Source organism: Pristis pectinata, chromosome 2, assembly GCF_009764475.1.
Source record: "Pristis pectinata isolate sPriPec2 chromosome 2, sPriPec2.1.pri, whole genome shotgun sequence".
Taxonomy (NCBI): Eukaryota; Metazoa; Chordata; class Chondrichthyes; order Rhinopristiformes; family Pristidae; genus Pristis; species Pristis pectinata.
Genome location: NC_067406.1, coordinates 54,483,677 through 54,504,943, shown reverse-complemented (window position 1 = coordinate 54,504,943; position 21,267 = coordinate 54,483,677). Strand labels below are relative to the sequence as shown.

Here is a 21,267-nt window from a genome sequence, read left to right as displayed (position 1 = left end):
CCGCATTCAGACAGGTCAGGAAAAGGAATGGAGAAGTTGACTGGAGAATAGAGTCTACAGCAGATAAGAGGATTTGTGAAAGAGTTTTATCTGAATCAAATCTGAGTGCTTTCATGTTTTTTTTGAAAAGTATATATTATACCGTATTTTTACTAAATAAAACAGAACATTTCCTGTTTTATTACATTAAAAGTGGTCATATGAATGGTGTTGCATAATATGTCTGTAGTCAACAGCTTGTTCATTCGATCTCACAATCATAAGGCAAAAAAAATTTTAAAAACTTTTCATTAATAAGGACATGCATTGTTTCTTTTCACTCCTTAACTTTTCAAAATAAACCTTCAGAAACTGGATCTAAACGGTGGTTATAGACCCAGTTGTTGTGTGGAAAAATCTGAAACACTGAAGTATTTCCTTACCTCCCAAGACTTTGATCAGTCTCCTGCAGCTCGGCAATGGCCACTTTGCACAGCTTGCTTTTTGAAAGCTTTGTCTTCTGGCTAAATACTCCTCAGAGAATAAACTTTTCATGGTGTTATTCAACTCTGTAAAGCAGAAAAAAATAAAGGATGTTAAAAATTTCTGTTAATTAAAAGTTAACTATGTTTACATGTCAACTTCTGAAATAAAATGAGTGTTAATTAAAATGTCACTGAGTCCTCAGCTCAGTTTTGCTGTGGGTACCTGGATAATGAAGGGAAGCCACATCCCAAATGATAGGAAGGGAAAAGTCAAAGGGAGTTTCATCCAAGCTGTTGTTTAGCTTTGCACCAATGTTGTGAGGGAATGGGGGAGGTTGGTGAAATAGCTTCAGTTTCTTTTGTAGCATTCTCATTGTCTTGGATGGTTAAGGCAGTAAGCAGCTGAGACTGTATCTCAAGTTCAATCTGCAGTTTGTCCTAATTAGCAGATAACAGCTGTGGTTGTGGTAGGATATAATAGTAGAAGTCAGCACCCTGAGTAACTGAAATCTGGCCATGGTTCACACTTCCAATATCAACTACTGACTTTTGCTGAAGTTGAATGTGTCAGTGACATTGTGGGAAGACAAGGTGGACAACAATATCTTCATGGCTAAATAACCCACTGACCCTCACGCAAGGTTATACGTGAAGAATGAACAGTTTGGATCGGTGAGTAGGCAACCATACAAAACCAGTATTCAGGGCTTTCAGCTTAGCACATCACAGAAACCAGCCTCCCCTCTATGGTCTCTGTCTATACTTCTCACTGCCTCAGTAAATCAGCCAGCATAATCAAAGACCCCACCCACCCAGGCCATTCTCTCTTCTCCCCTCTCCCATCAGGCAGAAGATACAAAAGCCTGAAAGCATGTACCTCCAGGCTCAAGGACAGCTTCTATCCTGCTGTCATAAGGCTATTGAATGGTTCCCTAGTACGATAAAATGGACTCTTGACCTCACAATCTACCTCGTTATGACCTTACACCTTATTGTCTACCTGCACTGCACTTTCTCTGTAGCTGTGACACCTTACTCTGCATTCTGTATTATTTTACCTTGTACTATCTCAATGCACTATGTAATGAATTGATTTGTATGAATGGTATGCAAGACAAGTTTTTCACTGTACCTCGGTACGAATGACAAAAATAAACCAATTCCAATTTCACGTGGGGAAGAAGAAGTCAATTTAATCGAAAAAAAGAAAAAAGTTCCTGCTACTTTGGTTACCCAAGGTTCTCACTGGCATTCCACAAAAATTATTGGAATCACAGTTGGATAAATCTGTCTTTCGATGCAAAGGCTAAATATTTTCAAGATATTGGCGGCCTATTGTACATATCCATATATTTAGTTCCAACCCTTTTGACTGTCAATCCATTCACTATCTTGGATATTCCATCCAGGTAACTTGTTATAGTGTGGAGGGCATATCCAAGATAATACAACAGCATCTGGTTGAGTCTGTAACCTCTTAAATATAGTAAAGCAGGAAAGCACTTGGGAATATCACCACTTGAAAGATCGCTTCCAAGTCACACATTATCCAGACCTGGAGATATATCTGGATCCCTCCACTGGTGCTGAATAAAAATTCTGCATCTTCCCACCCAACAGCACTGTGGGAGGAGCTTTCCTAAAAGAAACGCAAGGAGTCAAGAAAGCTGTTCCCATCACTTCCTCAAAGATCATTAGAGATATCCATTAAATGAGGGTCACACCAGTAAGATCCATATCCCAACTGCAAATATATATTTGATAAAAATCTACATTCCTTCAGTTCTTATAGTATTTTCCTCCTCTTGCTGATCATTTGAGGATTCACTTGACCACAACTGATGAATATAAAAGAAAATCAAATTAACATTCTAAATCACATTGATGCATCCTAATGGCATGTACATGAGAGTATGATATAGCACATGAACATTAGGAGGGTGTGATAAATGGTAATGTTGGGGCTGGGTATCATGGATTGATGAATAAGGTTACTGGAACAATTGTTGTGAGATGGGATTTGATGATGTCTTCTATAACCTTGACCACACTTATAAGATCATTAATTTTCTGCAGCACCACATCTCTGGTCTTGCAGCTTCATTCCCTGCACAGGTCTATTCCCATGATCACTTGACTATCAGCATGGATACCTACCTTACCTCTTGCGGAAAGAGGACTTCCCTGCTCCTCTCCACTCTGTTGACTAAAGCTTCAGAGCCAGTTCTGAAAATCAAGCTGCTTGCTTTTGGCCTCACCCAGTTATAGCTCCCGGTAACCTCTCAAAACAAGTGCAATTTACTAATAGCTCCTACAAAGAGCCTATTTTAAAAGGTGCAGGCATCCCTTCAGTCAGCACTTTATGAAATAAAGCCCTGTGGTTGTGCAGTAAGCTGAATAGTTAATACCTACTGGGCACTGAAATCACTGTAATGAGGTTGAAGCAAAAATCTTATGCGAGTCATTCACCTGCCCAAAGGGACAAGCTCATCACACAAATGATCCCAGCACTATTTCCAGATACTATCCGATTCAGTCCCCCTTATATTTCTATCTTTTACCTGTTCTGATGTAAGGCTTCAACCTGGAATGTTTATTCTGTTTTCTCTCCACAGATACTAACTAACCCAATGAGTGTTCTCAGGATTTTCGGTTTTCAAATTAAGTAGTTACCTGCCAGTAGAAACAGTTTCTCTTTGTTCTATCAACCCCGTAATAATTTTGAATACCTATATTAAATATCCCCTTAACCCTGTGCTTTAAGGAGAACAATGCTAGTTACTCCTCGTCCCTCCACAGTACCTCTAGTGTCTTCACATTACTGACTTGCCTCATTCTTTAGGTAATTCTGTACATTCTCTGCACCCTTTTAAAATGCTTGATATCCACCCTAAGTGTTGTGCCCAGAACAGGACATAACATATGTGCATGTAAACCCATTGATTTCTCTGTTCATAGACCATCTTTAAAGATTCAATCATATTCCCTTTCCTCATTTTTCTTCCCAAATTCATTCAATTTCATATTACTTTTGATTCTGCCTTATATGTATTAATAAGATGATGGAAAAAACACAACTTACTGCACTTACTTATACCTCCAATTAAACTGATTGTTCCATTCAACTTGAATTTATATACAGTATATTTATAATTTATACATCCTTAAGGCACAAACACTTCTGGGATGAATGTGTTAAAAGTTGTAAGTTGCGAAGTCAAAGACAGATTTAATGTAGGAACTAATAATGTGATTTGTTAGCTCTTTGATGCCTACAGATTGACTCAACATCAAGAACAGCTTTCAAAGTCAGTTGGGTATTTGCATTATGATGGAAATTAAAAGTGCATTGCTGATATTTACAAGTATTTCATCACTTCAAGTAACCCCTGCCAATCACTATATTTCAATCGTTGCAAATCCTCAAGTAGAAATTTTGTGAATGGTTGTTCAGCAAGGAAATAAAATCCAAATGAAAATGCTAAATTCAAATCAGAACCTATGGCAGATATACAATAAGGTACTGTATTAATTCAAAAGTTTAAATACATGTGGCTTTGGATTAAATTACATATTACCTGTCTTTTTAATCTTACATAAACTGACAAAAATTACTCAGTAATAGAGATAATGCTAAAATGTTTTTTCAGACTAAAGAAATCTCCCTCACAAACCACAATGAGATTGAAAATCTTTGACCCCCAACACTGTCATGGGAGGCTAAGTGAAGTGAGAATTCTGGTGGGCCTGAAGGATTAGAGAATATTTTATGCTACTTGGGATGTTGATGCAGCTGGTATAAAACATGTTGTAGCAGAACAAATATCCCTGCTCTATTAAACAGGTCAGACCTGGGGAAGTATAAATAATAGCACACAAACAGCTCACAGGAACGTTCTCTAATGAAGTCAGAGGTTTGTGCAGCCCTTGAAGTAACATCCATGACAATACAGATATATATAAATAGGAAAGACAATTGCTCTGTCGGCTCCAGATAGGCAGGCTATGGAATAGCTGCAGGATGTAAAAGATATGAAAGGAGCCACAAGCTTGTTCCTAAAACAAGAAACCTTTGCAGGAATGCAGGGAAGGGTGATAGTTCTGTGAACACGGCTGGCCACCAGAGGAAATGTGGCTACTAAAGACAGCCCTGTTGATTACAACCTTTGGAAGGATGTAATATTGATTGATTGAATCAAAGGGATGTTTTGACTAGAGGCAGCGTTTCATCTTAGGTTGGTCAAGATGTGATAACTGTATGTCTTGTACATTAGTCAAGCAAATGCTCTTCTATGATGTGAAACCCTAGACCTGGATGATATAGGCCACATGTAACAACTCTCAGGGTATAATAATCACTGCAGGATCGTGATCTTTAAGTCAACTCAGAGCTCTGTATATGTGTGCCTTTCTGGCACGTGCTCAAGCAAATCCGTGAACAAGTGAACTTGTGTTTTGGCTTATTACTGTGGGTATGGAGGATGACTAAACTCTCACAACAGGTCTACAAACTCTGCTTGTTAATCCAACAGCTTTCAATCTGTACAAGGACATTAGCCAAGTAGTACTTTTTCAACCTGAACAGGATGCTTGGCTTTTGAGATCATTGTATACCCATAACAGAAATTTCCTCTGCCCTTGCTTCTCTCTGTCCAGCAACTATTGGGCCTGAATTAACCCAATTTACAGCCAGGGGTGGAGTTAACTGGCCACATGTTGGAGGAAGTACAATCTGCCTTCCACTGCTGGATTTCTAAAAGATGCTGGTGTCATTATTCCTTTCAGTTTCCTTACACAGAGGACCAATTGTTTTGAAAATCTGCTAAAATATTATCCTTATTGGTGGTGATGGATCAGATCAAGTTGCTTGTCAACTAGTTTTATTATCTCCATCCAATATGCTCAAGACGAACCTGATAGTTGCAGAGGTGGCATTTGAATTCTTTAACCTCATTGTGATCCTGAATATTCTGGCAAATTTGGAACGATGATTACATGTATTCATGCATTGCATTTCTGCTGATGGATCAGACCTGAAGTTTCTCAATTTAATTTTTATCATTTTCCAATTTCCATTTCAAATTTCAATTTCATGGAAACACAGAGGAAAAAAAAAGATTCTTTTGAAAACAGTACAAAAGAAATAGGGAGAAAATTTCTGTGGGGTGCTCCTTCCACTTACTTTGACAGGAAGGGTATAAACCACCATTTCAGCCTTTTCCATGGTTTCACTGACCTATAATAGGAGATTGTGATATTGGCATGAAAATATTTATCAAAGTCTTTTCATCACGGAAGATCTATCTCTAAAGTACCATTTCTATTTTGTTTTGTACCTGTTTGAAAAAAGACTCTTGTGATGATGGTACGGCACAAAGGGCATGGCGTACTTGTAGGGTTGTCTTTTGCAAGGGTCCGAAGACAAGGTTCACAAAAGATGTGATGGCATGGGTAGCACATGTAAGGACTGAAGAAAATATCCAGACAAACGGCACAAATGTAGCCTTCCTTCTCCCACTTAATTTCATCATCATCTGAAGTGGTCAGATTTGAACTGGAGGCCTGAAAATAAAACATTTTCTTTTAAACTCAATATCTACATTTTCTGTGCAGATATAGAAACAGAAAGAAGAAAGGTAAATAACACTGTATCAAGAGTGCAAATATCTGGCGCAGTACAGTAGCCCTATCTTATATAAAGAAGCATTCAGCTAAACCAGTGCTCCAGGCTAAATTATTTTGCTTTCTTAATTGATTGAAAAACAAAAATGGCAGCCTCCTAATGAAGAGACCAAACTCCCAGGAACCAAGTCATTGTTGAAACCATGTGCACAACACAGAAAATGAGGGGCAATTCTGGAATCAAACTAGAAAATGTTGGTCTTTGATACACCCTTTTTATTGACAGAAGTCATTCTTATCAGATTCTGCGAAATTGTTCAATGAAGAAAATTTAAGCAATTTAAACAATTCCTCTGTGCCTTGTGCATAGGAAATCTTTGACATTTGAAGTGGCTGAGTGGTGCTGCACAGAATGATAGAAAAATAGAGATTTCAAGCACAGAAGGCAGTCATATCATTCATTGTCTCTATGCTGGCCAAAGATGAGCTATCTGACCTAATCTACTTTCCAATTTTTGGTCCATTGGAACATCTCATCCCAATCTTTCTCAAACATCCTAGAACTTTTAAACGCAAAGGTTCCCATCTTTACCTTTCTTTTAGGGAGCAAGTTCCAAACACCCACTAGCCTCTGAGTGATGGAAAATATCCCTCATCTTTTCTCTAATTCTTCTGCGATCACTTTACATCTCTGCCATCTGAATAATGACCTTGCTGCTAAGGTAAATAGTCCTTTTTTATCCACTCTGTCCATGTCCATTATAATTTTATACATTTCAATTAAATCACCTCTCAGCTTTCTTTGTTCCAAAGAAAAGCCAGTCTTTCAATATTTCCTCACAGCTAAAATTCTGTGAGCAATGTTCTTGTAAATCTCCTCTGTGCACTCTCGCCCGCTAGCAGTTCTTCTGATGTGATGACAGTTTATAAGCAGTATAGTAGTTGTGATCTATTCTTGCTGCTATTTTCTAAGGCTCAGCTAATAAAGGGGATTATCCAAAAGCCTTGCCTAAGGGCAAATGAACTCCTACGGCAGGCATCAATATTTTTGGAGATTGATTTGGTGAACAACATGACTGGAAATGCACTCATGTTGTTCACCAAGTCAATCTCCAAAAAATATTGGAAGTATTGGAATTGCACTCTTCAATAGAAGAGCCTGGACCTCCTAGATGGTTTCAACTCACAGGGCAGAAGGCATTGATCCCATTCCACATTATTAGAGCAGCAATGAGATCTTATCTTGCCAGGATTGAATATATCACAGGACATGAAATAAAAACTGCTGCAAAGAACGATTATGATGAGATGTGTAAATGTATAAATGCCCTCTAATGCATTGCTCATGGGCAGAAATGGGAAATTCTACTGACTGAAGAACAGTGTTGAGATATGACAACAAAAGGTTGTCTGATGCATGTACCAAACGCTCAGAGCCATGGTATTCTATCATAACTACGATGCATTTTGTTTTAATTGCTCTAGCTACCTTCATATTTGTGCTTTAATGTATTTACTTACAGAAAAATAGTAACAAAATAAGGTAATCAAATCCATTCCCTTCCCCAGTTGCTACATTATCCAGTAAAAAACTACTGATGCTGCAAATCTAACAGAAAATCAAAAAATACTGGCAACACTCAGCAGGTGAGGCAGCATCTGCAGAGAGAAAGAAATTTAATGTTTCAGGTTGATGACTTTTCATCATAACTGTTTTTATTTCAGCATGGAAAGTTATTGTGCTAAAGATTAAAACCATGTTTCAGATAAGCTATTATTCCTACTAATTCATAAGTAGAAGGACAGTTAATTGCCACTTCTAAGCCACAGCTATTAAATAATGAATCTTACAGGAAGATAAGGAACCTCAGACTTAGCACTAAAACAGTTTACAACCTGTCTTTTCTGGTTCAAATTTGGTCAGGCAAAAAGACTCTTTTCCTAAATGAAATTAGATTGGGTGATCAGAAGTCAGTTCCCAGAAGGCACAAACCTCCAGCTAAGAACACTTTTAAGGCCCCAATTAACAGAAGGAAGGCTACATGGTGCCATGTAGTAATTGTAAATGTTCTTTCAGTAGTTCATACCCTCAAAATGCGGTAGAGATTCATGCACAAAGCAGAGATAAGAATCATTAGCAACAAATGTGTATGTATTAGGAAGATGAAAACCCAGAAATTTATGTTTGATGGTTTACATGATTGACAACAGAGCAACAGTACATAATGCAATTTTGATCCCGTGAACAAAACGGGCTAATGCAGAAAGCACATAATGCATGCAGGGGTGAAATTAATCCTTGTGCAATGCCCACTTGAGGTTTCCCTTGTGAAATTGATTCATGTTGATGAAATTAGCACTCAGTGAGAGCCACAAACAGAAAAGCAGGTCTGAACAACTGATGCAATCATTGCACTGGAGCTATTTAAAGGGATCAATTACTTGCAGTTACCAGGGGAGTCATTTGGAGCTGAGCTCACTGCCAAATACTGTTGGAGTGACATTTGTCGAATCTTTCGGTGAAAGTTGCTTTTTTAAAAAAATTGGAATAGTTTATTGGAGTAAGTATTCCACTCTTAAACATTTTGAGGATAAGTGCATCCGACTTCTTAAGGTAGTGAAGGCGGAGATCTGTCACTCTCTGTAATTTACCATCACCTGGTCACTGTTGACTGGAAAGTCATCTGGACCTTCTCAATAGCAATTGGGGATGGGCAATAAATGCTATTCTTGCTCGCAATGTCTAGATCCCAAAAGAATAAAGAAAAGTGACCTCTCACTACCCTTAATGCCAATTAAAGGATGAGCAACAAATTCTGCCCAAGTCATAGCATCCAATCACTTCATAACAATGAATAAAGAGATATCTGTCTTCCCATGAAGGACACATATTGCAAACCCTCTTTAATGACCAAACAAATGCTCACTTTTGCGCAAATCATGAAAGTCAAAATTAAGGAAATCAACATGCCAAATATTTTGTATCTTTAATGAAGAGAAATATGCAATCCTTCCATAGTATCACCAACCAGCTGATGGTGATTATTGCCATGAATGAAGAGATTGAGGACAGCTTTTAAAGGTGAACTGGATGGCCTGGCTTCACTATGAGTGGTAGCAATCTGTGCTGATCACTGACAAGTGCTTGTCAGAGCAGTGTTGGAATGGCAGTGCTGAGAACATGAACACTATCAACCTGCGAAAGGGTGGCTAACTCATTCTCCATGGAACCTATCAGCACCACTTTGGTGCAGGGAATCTGGCAAACAGATTGCTGGAGTGCTATGATACACTCAAAGTATCAGCTAACAGCCAAAATCCAAGCATTCAGTGTGACACTCATGCACTTTGCCTTTGGGGTAATGAGTACCATCAGATTGTAAATCACGGTAAGGCTTGTAAGCGTTGACATGTAACTGGCCAATCATTTTGATGGTGAAAAGAATTCCATACAGCCCCGTGCAAGTTGGGAGCTACAATCCACCATTCCCTAATGTAACTCAAACAGAATTTCTGGTAAGCCAGACAATGCCACGGACTTCTCATGTACATGCTCATCAGCCTTCATATTCCTACTATGAACAGAGCTGTTGCTCAGAGGAGCGAGCTCATTGGGTCCCCTCTCTCCTGGCCTGCCAGATCACAACTACTGGTCTCAAATCTGAACTTCTGTCAGCAAAGTGCCAGGATATGACCTCTGAAGTATCAGTTGGGGCTTCTACTCAAGCTTTGTGGGTTCTGAGGTGACAGATGAGGCCAACTTCGGAACCACGGACCCTTCCAAGGATGAGACAGGAGGTGCTAGTGTAATGGATAGGTGAAGAGAATGGGAGATGGTGTGCTCCTTTCACCAGTTCTACTGAGTGCCCATGTGCTACAGAAGAAACTTGAGATTTCTAATGCCACATCAATGCTCCTTTCCCATGTTGATTGATTAATGGCCAGGGATTCTCATGAATCGTGAGCATTTTACATTTTTTTTAAGAAGGCTTTCAGAAAATCCTTGAAACATCTGTCCTGCTGGCAATCTCTTGCCACGACAAAGCCTAAAGTATGATTTGGCCTGCCCATCAGAGCTGACAGAATGCAGTTCAGGTCTTAATGCTGGGGAAACTGGCTTGGCAGAGGACCGCTGATGATGTTCCCTCACCCTGCCAGTGGATTTGGAGGATTCTGCAGAGACAATATTGGTGGTATTGCTACAGGTAGTCCATGTTTCAGAAGTGTACAGAAAGGGAGGAATCACTGTTGCCCAGTACACAATGATCTTTGCGCCAGACTTGTATTGATCTTTACTCTTTTGTTTTGATAGTCAAAGGCAGTGCTGGTGAACTGGAAGCAGTGGTGGATTTCAACACTGTTATCTGCTTTTGCTATGACATGACTGCTGAGATATGGAAAGCAATGCATTCTTTCCAGTGTCTTGTCATGGACCTTTATTGTTGTGAAGCAAGGTGCTGTGTGGGGGGAGGGCTGGGGTGATCAGTAGAGGACTTTTGTTTTTACATCCTTGGTAAAAGTTCCATTTTCTCATATGATTCGGGAACAAATCAACAACAGCTTGCAGACATAAGCAAGGTTATCTGCAAACTGCAATCCAATGACTGAGGTTGGAGTGACCTTGCTTCTGGAGTTGAAGCGTCATAGGCTGAACAGTTTCTCATTCATGCTGTCAATTAGCTCCACTCCAGCAGAGGTGAGCTGAAGTGAGAAAGATACAAAGATATGATGAGGAAAGAGGGCAAGTCAGAAAGGATTTAATGATGAAGTTGGATGTGAACAGAATTGACTGTGCAAGTACAATCATCCTTACCGATCTCTGAACCAGTGATGGCCACTGGCTCTAAGGTAGGTAAGACCATGATGACCAGCACTGAAATCTCCAAATGACTAGGTTGTGGCCCTACCAGGGCTCCCTTCAGTACTCTGCTGCAGCCTGTGATTCCATGCAAGCTTCTTTTGCAAGAGAAAAAAATGCATTCATGAGCATATTGCAAAGTGTGTACACTTGATATGCCTATTGTGGTTGAATAGCTGTTTGTATACGTAAACTGTGAGAGATTGTTGGCTAGGGGTGAGTGTGTGGCTGTGGTAGTGTAGATGTTGGTAGAGGGATTTGTTGCTGTTGCACTTAACCTTGACCAGACATGTGAGTTCATTCAACTTCTTGCAACACAAGAACCCAGTTGGTCGGGGTGTCATCACGAGTGTTGATCTCTCAGGCTATCTCCTCCTACAGGTAGTTTATTGGGTCTTCTAGGAAGACCTCTCTCTGGGTATTCATCCCTTCCACATCAGTGCAGTAGGGTGCCTGCTCCATTGAGTGACCGCAATGATTTCCAGGAATTGTGGGTTTCAGTGGGCATTTCCCCTTGAAGAGGTGCAGGTATGAAGCGAATTGTCACAGTTCCAGGTGGTGCCCAGGAATCCTGAAATAATTCATATTTAACATATATCATTGGCAAAACCTTTTCTCAAGACCTTGCACAAGGTGCATGCATGAAAATCATGTACCAATAACACTGGATCCCCATGCAATAACACTTAGGTACATTTTTCATTCAAAATGGATTTCTGGACCGAGTCATAAGTTGGTTTTATTAACTGCCCTATATACTGGTTACCACCACCAGTTAGTTCTAGTTCTCAAGTTTGTTAATTTATAATTAATGTTTATTGGTTGTGCCATTTCATATGTTCAAATATTTGAATGAAATCATTCTGTCTGTAAATTTACAAATGGCCTTGATCTACTCAGTTAACGCTAAAATAGAAGAAGAATTTCTGTACAATAATACATTTGGTACAAATACTGCACATATTAGTTTTATCCCATAACCATGTATTAGTTAAAGTTCAAGTGGCATCAAGGGAAAACAAATACTCTTCAACACTCTGTGTGGAGGGAGTTCTCTGCTGCATTTAATCCACATTATATTACAGCTTCATGCTGGCATAAGAAGTGAAGTGAAAACATATTTTGCTGTTGACTTCCTACATAAATGAGATAAAATAATCCAGAGCCTTGAAGGTAGAATTCCTTTCTACAATTTTATCATCTACTTGGTTTGATCAATGATTACACATATTAAATTTAAATAAAGTATACATACATTTCAATATAAAAATGTTCCCCTCAAAAGTTTCACCAAGATTAAGCAATTATGCTGATGTTTCGTGTCCAAATCTGGTAAAAGGACTTTTGTTTACACCATCCCAGGGGTTCCCAATATAGAAACCTTCTAATGAGATATCATTAACACTGTGAGATGTCTATACTGTTATGTTTCTACCCCATAGATAAAACTGCATTGTGCTATTCTAGGAATTCATCACAGTATGGATGTTATTTCCACATGCACAGATCAGCTCGGGACTGCCAAGCTGTTAGATATATTTTACATTTCTCTGAACTATCTTATCCCAGGCAACAGTTTATTTTTAAAATTAATAAGTAAAAATAATCTTAACTAGGATTTAATGTCATTTACCCAAAGTGGGGATCAGTCTTCAAAAAAGTGCCTAGTGTTCCCATGCAAACTTTAATTTTTTTTTAGAAATTATTTTATTAGCATTCAATGCTCAATAGAATTCCTTTCTTGTTATAACAGTAGAAACTCAAGTTGAAGCAGCAAACAAAGAAATACTAAATAAAATTCTTAAGCATTTGAACCTAGAAATTGGAGCCTTGAATACATAAAAGCAGTTTATTTGGGTGAGACTATGCTGTCAATCATTTCTTGGTGAAATTGTGCCCATCAGGAAATTGCCTGTAAATGTCTGTGTGCAATTCATCTTAGTGCAACTGGCATTTTCTTGGCTTTACTTACATATCTAATGACATCACAAGTCATACACTGCATGTTTCCTCCACTGCTGGCATAAATTGGGTGCAACCAATGTCCTTCATTGAATGCTCACAAAAAACTCAGGAACGCATTGCATTGAGATTGCAAAAGGGTCCACAAATCTCTGCTCTGACTGATAAATTGCACGCAGTATCTATCAGCCTCAGTTTTCAAAGCCCAGGATATTTGAAAACTCATTACTCGCTCTTTTATCACTGATTACAGTCTTTATATACAATTCACATTAGAGCCACGTGCTGCAATCTCTGCTTCATTGATAAGCCCACACCTCACAATGGGATGGGACCACTTGCGACATGGGACTTGATCAGGGAAGATGATTGCATGGGGTCGGCATGCTCGTACAAAGAAGGTCACTGTGTCCCCTTCTCCCCCACGTCTACCCTTATTTCCAGGGCAGCCTTTTATGTAGCTTTTTGGCGATCAGCATAGCAAAGACATGACTTTTGGGAGCTTCCTATTCAGATTCAAATAGGAACTGGACAAGTCCTATATTAATGCATGATTCTGGGTGCAGACTGCAATGTTAATGTTCTAAACATTTTTGGCTGATTTCACAAGTTGTTTTGCAGGGAATCTGAGTAAGAGTCATACAGCTCAGAAACAGTCCCTGTGGCCTATCATGTCAATGCTGACCATCAAGTATCTTCATATACTAATCCTGTTTACCACTCCTTGGTCCGTAGTCTACCATGCCTTGGTGGTTTAAGTGCTCATCCAGATGTTTCTTAAATGTTCTGGGAGTGCCTACCTGCATCATCCACTCAAGTGATGTGTTCCATATTACAACTACCCTCGGGGTGAAGAAAATTCTTCCTCAGATCCCCTCTAAACCTCTTACTCCTCAACTTAAACTCTGGCCTTAGACACCACTGCCATTGAGAAAAGTTTCTTACCAGCTACCCTATCTATGCCTGTCATAAGTTTATATACCTTATCAGGCCCCTCTCAGCCTCTTCTGCTCCAGGGGAAACAAACCCAGCCTATCCAGTCTCCTCTCATAACTGAAATGTTCCAACCCAGGCAACATCCAAGTAAATCTCTTCTGCACCCTCTCCAGTGCAATCACACCCTTCCTATATTGTGGCGACCAGAAGTGCATACCATATTCCAACAGTGGTCTAACCAATATTTTATAAAGTTATACCAAGACATCCCTGTTCTTCTATTCCATGCTCCAGCTAAAGAAGGCAAGCTACATATAGACCTTCTTCACCATTCTATCGAACTGCGCTGGCTCCTCCAGGGATCTTTGGATTTGTACACCAAGGTTTCTCTGTTCCTCAATACTCCCCAGGGACCTGCTGTACCCTGTGTATGTCCTACCCTAATTAGATCCCCTCCCCCCCACAAAATACACCAAGAATAAATTCCATTTGCCATTGCTGTGCCCGACTTACCAGCTTTTCAATATCATTCTGTAGCCTATGATTATTCTACTCACTATCAACAGCACCTACAATTTTCATGTTATCTGCAACCCTACTAATCAAACCTCCTACATTTATGTCTAAGCTGTTAATGTATCATGTGGTACACTGCTGGTCACAGGCTTCCAATCACAAAAGTAACTGCCATCATCCCTTGGCTCCTGTTACCAAGCCAATTTTGGATCTAATTAGTCTATCTGCCTTGGGGATCTAACCTTTTGCACTAGCCTTCCATGTGGGACCTTGTCAAGTGCCTTACTGAAGTCTATGTAAAGCAAGTTTGATCAATATATTTATTTACCTTTTCAAAAACCTCAATTAAATTAGACAAACAGGATCTCCCACTCACCAACCAACCAATCCCTGATCAACTCCTGCCTTTCCAAATTTTTTTCAGAATTATTTCCAATAATTTCCCTCCATTTGATGTTAGACTAATTGGTGTATAATCACTTGACTTATCCTGTTGGCCTTCTTGAATAAAGGTTCATTGTTTGCTGTCCTCCAGTTATCTGGCACCCCACCTGCAGCCAGTGGAGATTTAAATATCTCCATCAGAGCCCCAGCAATCTCCTTTCTTGCCACCCATAGCAGCTTGGGATATTTGTCACCGGGCCCTGGAGTGTTATTCACCTTTATGCCCACTAAGACATCTAATAACTCTATCCTATTTAATCTTAACATGTTCTAGAATTTCATCATCCAAAATGAAATCGCCAAGTACGACGTCTTTCTCCTTCATGAATACAGGTGAAAAATATTGATTTAGACACAGATTGCTCCCTTGGACCCTAATGGGCCCCACTCTTTCCCTGGTTAGCTCTTGCTCTTAATATAAGATGCTTTGGCAATTAATCTTATCTCATTTTAACTAATCCTTAACTTCATCTGCCAGTGATATTCCATGGCCTCTTTATGCCCTCCTTTCTTTTTTAAGCACATCTTTAACTCTCTGTACTTCTGAAGGGCCTTCCCCATTTTCAGTGCTCTGCGCCCACCATATGCTTCCATTTTTTCTTAATCAAACTCCCGATAACACTTGACATCCAGAGTTCCCTAGACCTGCCGTCCTTACCTTTCATTCTTATGGGAACCCGTTGGCCCTGAACTCTCACTATTTCACTTTTTAAAAAATTCCCACTTCCCAAATGTAGATTTACCTTCAAGTAGTTGTTCTCAGTCTACTTTTACCAGATCCCGTCTAATGATGTTGAAATTGACCTTCCCTAAATTCAGACATTTAATTTCCAGATTAACCTTATCCCTTTCTATAACTGCTTTGAAACTTACAGTGTTATGTTTACTATCGCTAAAATGCTTACCCGATAACATTCTGTCCAATTAACTGGCTTCATTTCCTATGATTAGATCTAGCATTGCCCTATCCCTATTAGGACTAACTAAGTACTGGCACAGAAAGTAAGATGATCCCAGGTAATATTTGGGAAGTTGTAAACCTCTACTACCATAACCTCTTTTCACTTAAACCTCTCTGATTTGTCTGCATATGTGTTCCTCTATCTCTGGCTGACTGTTGTGAGGCCTTTATTATAATCCCAGCAAAATGGTTGTCCCTTTTTTATTTCTGTATTCTACCCACGAGGCCTCATTTGAAGAACCTTCCCAGACATCCTCCCTCGTTACTGCGGTAATGGTGTGCACACAAAGGGAAGTCAGACTGTGGATCCGGGGCGTCAGCGTAACACAGAATTTTGGGGCTTGAAATGGGGCAATTTGGGGGAAATCAGGGAATCAGAAAGCCAGGTTGATGGATGATGAAGGTGGTAGGGGTGAAATTGGTAAGACTGGTGGGCATGATGATGGATAGAGAATGGTATTATGTCTCAGATCATCCTCAAGGAGAGAAGGTAAATAAAAAAATCTAATCTCAGCCTAGGTTGGAACTGCTCAAGGGGTGTTGTTATTAAAATACAGTTGCTCTGAGAGAGCCCAATGGCAGGGGCATCTCAGAACAATGTGGCCTAATGTCCCAGGCAATGCTCTAACTGAATATTGCATGGCAAATTACATTACTCCGTGCATGCCTGACTCATAAATTCCACTATTTGTGCAAGTACAGTCCATGATCAAAACTGCCCAGTCAAATTTTACTTCAACCCAGAAATCAGATTCCATTCTAGAAAGAATTGATTTTCATACAAATCGTGCTAGAAGGTGTGGCATTATGTGACAGTTTCTTAGCCTGCATCTAATAAGATGAATTACAATCATTGCTACGGCAATGGCTGTAGACTTCATTCCCCTGCCTTTGCTGTGAAGTGACCTCTCTCACTAAATTCCTCTTTCATTGCAATGGTTGGCAACTAAGGCAATTTATTTACTTATTTGCTGATTAGTTATTTTATATTATGAGTTAACTCAGATGGTGTAAGTCAGTGTACATAACATCCATTTCTTTTACAATGCAGTGGCTGATTTTTTACAAATTAGTTTCTTCTATGATCTGTAATAGGATAGAGCAAATTTTGTTTCTTTATGTCTGTTGCAAGTCTAAACAGCAATTATTCTGTATTAAATATTTCCCTTTCCTTCAACATCTTTTGATTCCCTAGAAAGCACATGAATACTGCTTCCATGTCACATCTCTCACATGCTCTTAGGATTAATTTTCACTTAATTAATACTGGCTGACATCTTTTCTTTCACACTTCTCTATTTTCAGTACAGTTCTGTACCATGACTCTTCTTTTACCTGCATTTCTCTAATTAAAAATGGGCAGCAATTATTTAGTTTATATGCAGTCTTATTCACTCTTTAAATAAATGTGTTTTGATTCATTACAGTGTTAACAATCTTCCAGCTATGACAGAAGCTCCACTGAACTTTACACTATTGTCTCATGCATGATATTACATTTGAAATAATATTTCAGTAGCCAAGCTTTAGATAGGAATGGGAGTCAAAGCATATGAGGTTAGTGCAATTAAATGCTGCTGAGGTAAAAGATCATCCATGATCTGAACGGTGGAACAGACACACTTCTGCATCAGTTTTTTTATATCTTTATGTTCATGCTTAATATTGTTGCATTAATTATAAACTTCACAAAATGCTACTCACATATATATTAAAAAAAATCCAAAAAGATTCTACAGAAATTCAGAAGATACAGAATGGGAAGGAAGTTACAGAAGCTCTGAAGGCCTGGGCAATGAGGCTTTTTGAGATATTTTGGAAAGGGTGGCAGGTAGAAGGATTTAGAAAGTTTCAAAACACAATTCCATTGTGCCTACCAGTATTCCAGAGTTGGAAGAGCAGATGGTACATAGTGGAGAGAAGACATTTTAGGTACTGACATAAACCATGAAGGCCTGCAGCAAATTAATTGAAATTTTGTATTTTGTTAAGCTAATTGCAGAAAAAATAGCTACGCTACTGATGTTCTGTTTGGCAGAAGAATGTGAAAAGCAAGGCACGCTTCTTGCTGTAGTCTGAGCAGTTGAGGAGCATCTTACATAATGTCAATGACCAGTAATAAAATAGTGAAAGGAGCTTGTTATTAGCAGGTGCCATCGACATCAAGAAGTGCAGTACAGAGGTTGTGTTTTCAGTACAGGCGACCCCCACATTGCGGCCCTTTGAGTAACGGAAATTTGCCCTTATGGAATTCACAAACCACTACTCAAAAATTTGAGGTACAGGATAGAACTCACTTTTACAGAATTTAACGTGGAAAAAAATAAATAAACAAACTTAAAATACAAAAGAAACAAATTTTTCAATTCTTATTTTTGGTCACTCAATACCGTGGGGCAAAAAGATTTGGACATGATGTCATGGTTTTAATTGGGTTGGCAGTCACAGCCGAGTCCCTTCTGTGCCATGGTCTCTTGAGTCCAAGGACAGGTGATCAAATGGATCAGAGTGCAGTGCTGCCACATTCTTCGCAAGGCATCTGCTCTGATATGCTGCATTGTGGGGAGGCACAGTAGCCATGGTTCCTTTAAGTAATCTCTTGGCCTTTACTCCACTTCCACTAAGTCATGGTACTTTAATGCATTACCCCCCTGAACTCCTTTTACACCACATTTCTTCCATGTATCTCAATCCTTGAATTCCATCCCTTTCCCTGATATCCCCACTTCCTAAACCCTTTCCAAATCCACAAACCTTGTCCAATCCCCCCCCCCCCCCAAGTAGAATGTTGGCCTCAGCTGTTAAGTGATGGCGGTGGGTCACTTTGTCATCGCTGAAAAAATTGCTTACTATGAGGGAAAAACGTTCCATAGGAATGCATCTCCACTTACAGCATGGGATTCAAAGGAAAAAGGGAGGATTGCATTATGGAAAATCGTGATACTGACTATTTTCTAGGAATGCAGCCCTTCTGTAACATGGGGATACTTGTAAGGTAAACAAAATCTGTCATCTCACCAGAAAGGTTCTGAGAGGGGGCTGCAGATTTATTTCACATTTAAGTACAATTCCAATAATGATCAACACTACCTTTCAACTACAAACCCTTGATGTGGATATCAATTGCCCTGCACTTTAGATTGTCCATCATATGAGGCAATCCCTCAGGGTGAAGGATGACTAGTTTGCACCTCGGTTGTGTGAATTATTTTAATGGGGGATGGCCAGCTACCATTCAGACATGACAAAGTGAGGGCTTAGCTCAATGCCAATGAGGTCCAAGATGATTAAAGATTGTGCTCTGCTGCACAGAGACACACATGGGCACACAGACATTTGTCCACCTTCTTCCCTCAATCTCCCTCTAACGCTCTCACTTCACTCACTCTCAGCTTCCCCCCACCGCTCTCTCACACCTCCCACCCACACTTGCCCATTTCAGCACTTTTCCCTTAATCCATTCCCCCCTCTCTCAGGGCTCTCTTCACTCACCTGGAGAAGCACCATGGGGTCTGTGGCTGAAGACCCAACGTTACACCCCCAGTGTTCAGGCCTGGGCTTGAGCACCAAGAACCAAGCACCAGGCTGGACCTAAACAAATCTTTCCTGACAATAATCAAGAAGTTTTTTTAAATAGTTGTTGCCTGCCTGATGAACTCCTAGGATTTTTTGAATTACCATCCATACGCTAGCCTTCCTCCAAGATTTTATCCTTATTGGAGATAGGAACATGTACATGAACTTGATGGATTCCCAGAGGTGAGCCACTCCCTTCTGAATATATCTCACCTCTCTGCAGCTGGTGTGACATTTGGTATCCAAGGACTGTGATAGAGGAGTATGAGATATTGGCCGTAAGGGAACCATGATCAGCTGACATCAAGCAACAATATTTGAACAGTCTCCTGAAACTGTCCAGGCGAGGTTCAGTGGCGGGGTCTGGGCGAGGTCACAGATCCCAGGCAGTGTGGCTGCTGGGATCCAGGGTTGGGCATATGGGTAGTTATTCAGAAAATGGGGAGTGGTCCAGGGAAAGACCAGGGCGGCACTAGGGGGATGGCCTCATCCAAGTGACTGTATGAGAGTTGTGTCTGTCAATAGACCGTTCAAATTAGTGGCCCTGTACATTGAACGGAATTGCTTCCCTCAATATACAAGGGGTTAGCTGTCCAGTGGGGTGTTGATATCTGCTCCATTAATAAACTAGACGAATCACCAGATTTTTTTTTGGCTGGGATCACTTTCCAGAAGTAATTGGCAAAAATAGCCTCAACTAAGGTGGCATAATTCACTGTTTGAAGGTGCAGGAACCCTTGTTACATTGAAAGGTACTCGAATAGGCACTTAAAGTGCCATCACTTACAAGGCTACAAACTCCTATGTGGGAGTAGGCCGGATAATGATTACCAAATGACCCATACTGTACCATAAGTTTCTACTTTGGATACTGTTGGGGGAGGTGGCTCATCAGGGGAAGGCAGCAGTAGCCAGGATCATGGCACTGTGAGTGGCTCTGCTGCACAGGAGGGCAGGAAAATGAGTGGAAGAGCTATAGTGGCCGGATGGACGGTCTACACCTGGGCAAGACTGGGATCAATGTCCCAGGGGGATTGTTTGCTAGTGTTGTTGGGGAGGGTTTACACTAATATGGCAGGGGGATGGGAATTCATGCTGTTCACCGTCCCCTTCCAGAATGTCCTGCAGCTGCTCTGAGATATTCCTGACCCTTGCACCTGGGAACTGGGAGGCAACACACCAACTGGGAGTCCCGTTTGTGGCCACAGAAGCGCCTGTCTATTCCCCTTACCATGGAGTCCCCTAACACTATAGCTTTGCCACTCTTTATCCTGCCCTCCTGTGCAGCAGAGCTACTCATGGTGCCATGACCCTGGCTACTGCTGCCTTCCCCTGATGAGCCATCTCCTCCAACAGTATCCAAAGCGGAAACTTATGGCACAGAGGGAAGCAAAGCAGAGACCAGAGCAAAAGTTAGAAAAGAGAGAAGTGAGAGTGGAGTACAGAAATGTCAAATGCAAAGGACACAAAGGTTAGATTCTGAAAGGACAATAAGAGCACTTTATCTGAATGCCTGTAGTACTCAAAACAAGGTCAGTGAACTTGTGGCACAAAACAGTACAAAGGGGTATGATTTAGTGGCCATTACAGAAACGTGGTTGCAGGGTGGAGATGATTGGGAATTAAATATACAAGGGTAGCAGGTAATACAGAAGGATAGGCAGGAATGTAAGGGAGGTGGGGTAGTGCTCTTAGTTAAGGATGAGATCAGGACGATAGTGAGGGACGATATAAGATCTAAGGAGCAGAATGTTGAGGCCATCTGGGTAGAGATTAGGAACAGTAAAGGGAAAAAAAATCACTGGTGGGAGTTGTCTATAGGCCACCGAATAATAACATTACAGAGGTACAGGCAATAATCCAAGAAATATTTGATGCATGTAAGAATGGAACAGCAGTTGTCATGGGGGACTTTAACTTCCTTATAG

At 40.3% G+C, this 21,267-nt stretch overlaps 1 protein-coding gene across 9 annotated transcripts in view; it reads right to left on the bottom strand.

Annotated features, from left to right (window-relative positions):
- The window catches only part of rnf180a (ring finger protein 180a), a 123,780-nt gene that overhangs the window by 18,362 nt on the left and 84,151 nt on the right, over positions 1-21,267 (bottom strand). For all 9 annotated transcript variants that reach the window (XM_052010079.1, XM_052010087.1, XM_052010080.1 and 6 more), the window contains 2 exons: positions 5,801-6,026; positions 423-548 (listed from right to left, as the gene is read on the bottom strand). In XM_052010079.1, the coding sequence (XP_051866039.1) occupies positions 423-548; positions 5,801-6,026 (352 nt within the window). The remainder of the gene's footprint in view (positions 1-422; positions 549-5,800; positions 6,027-21,267) is intronic.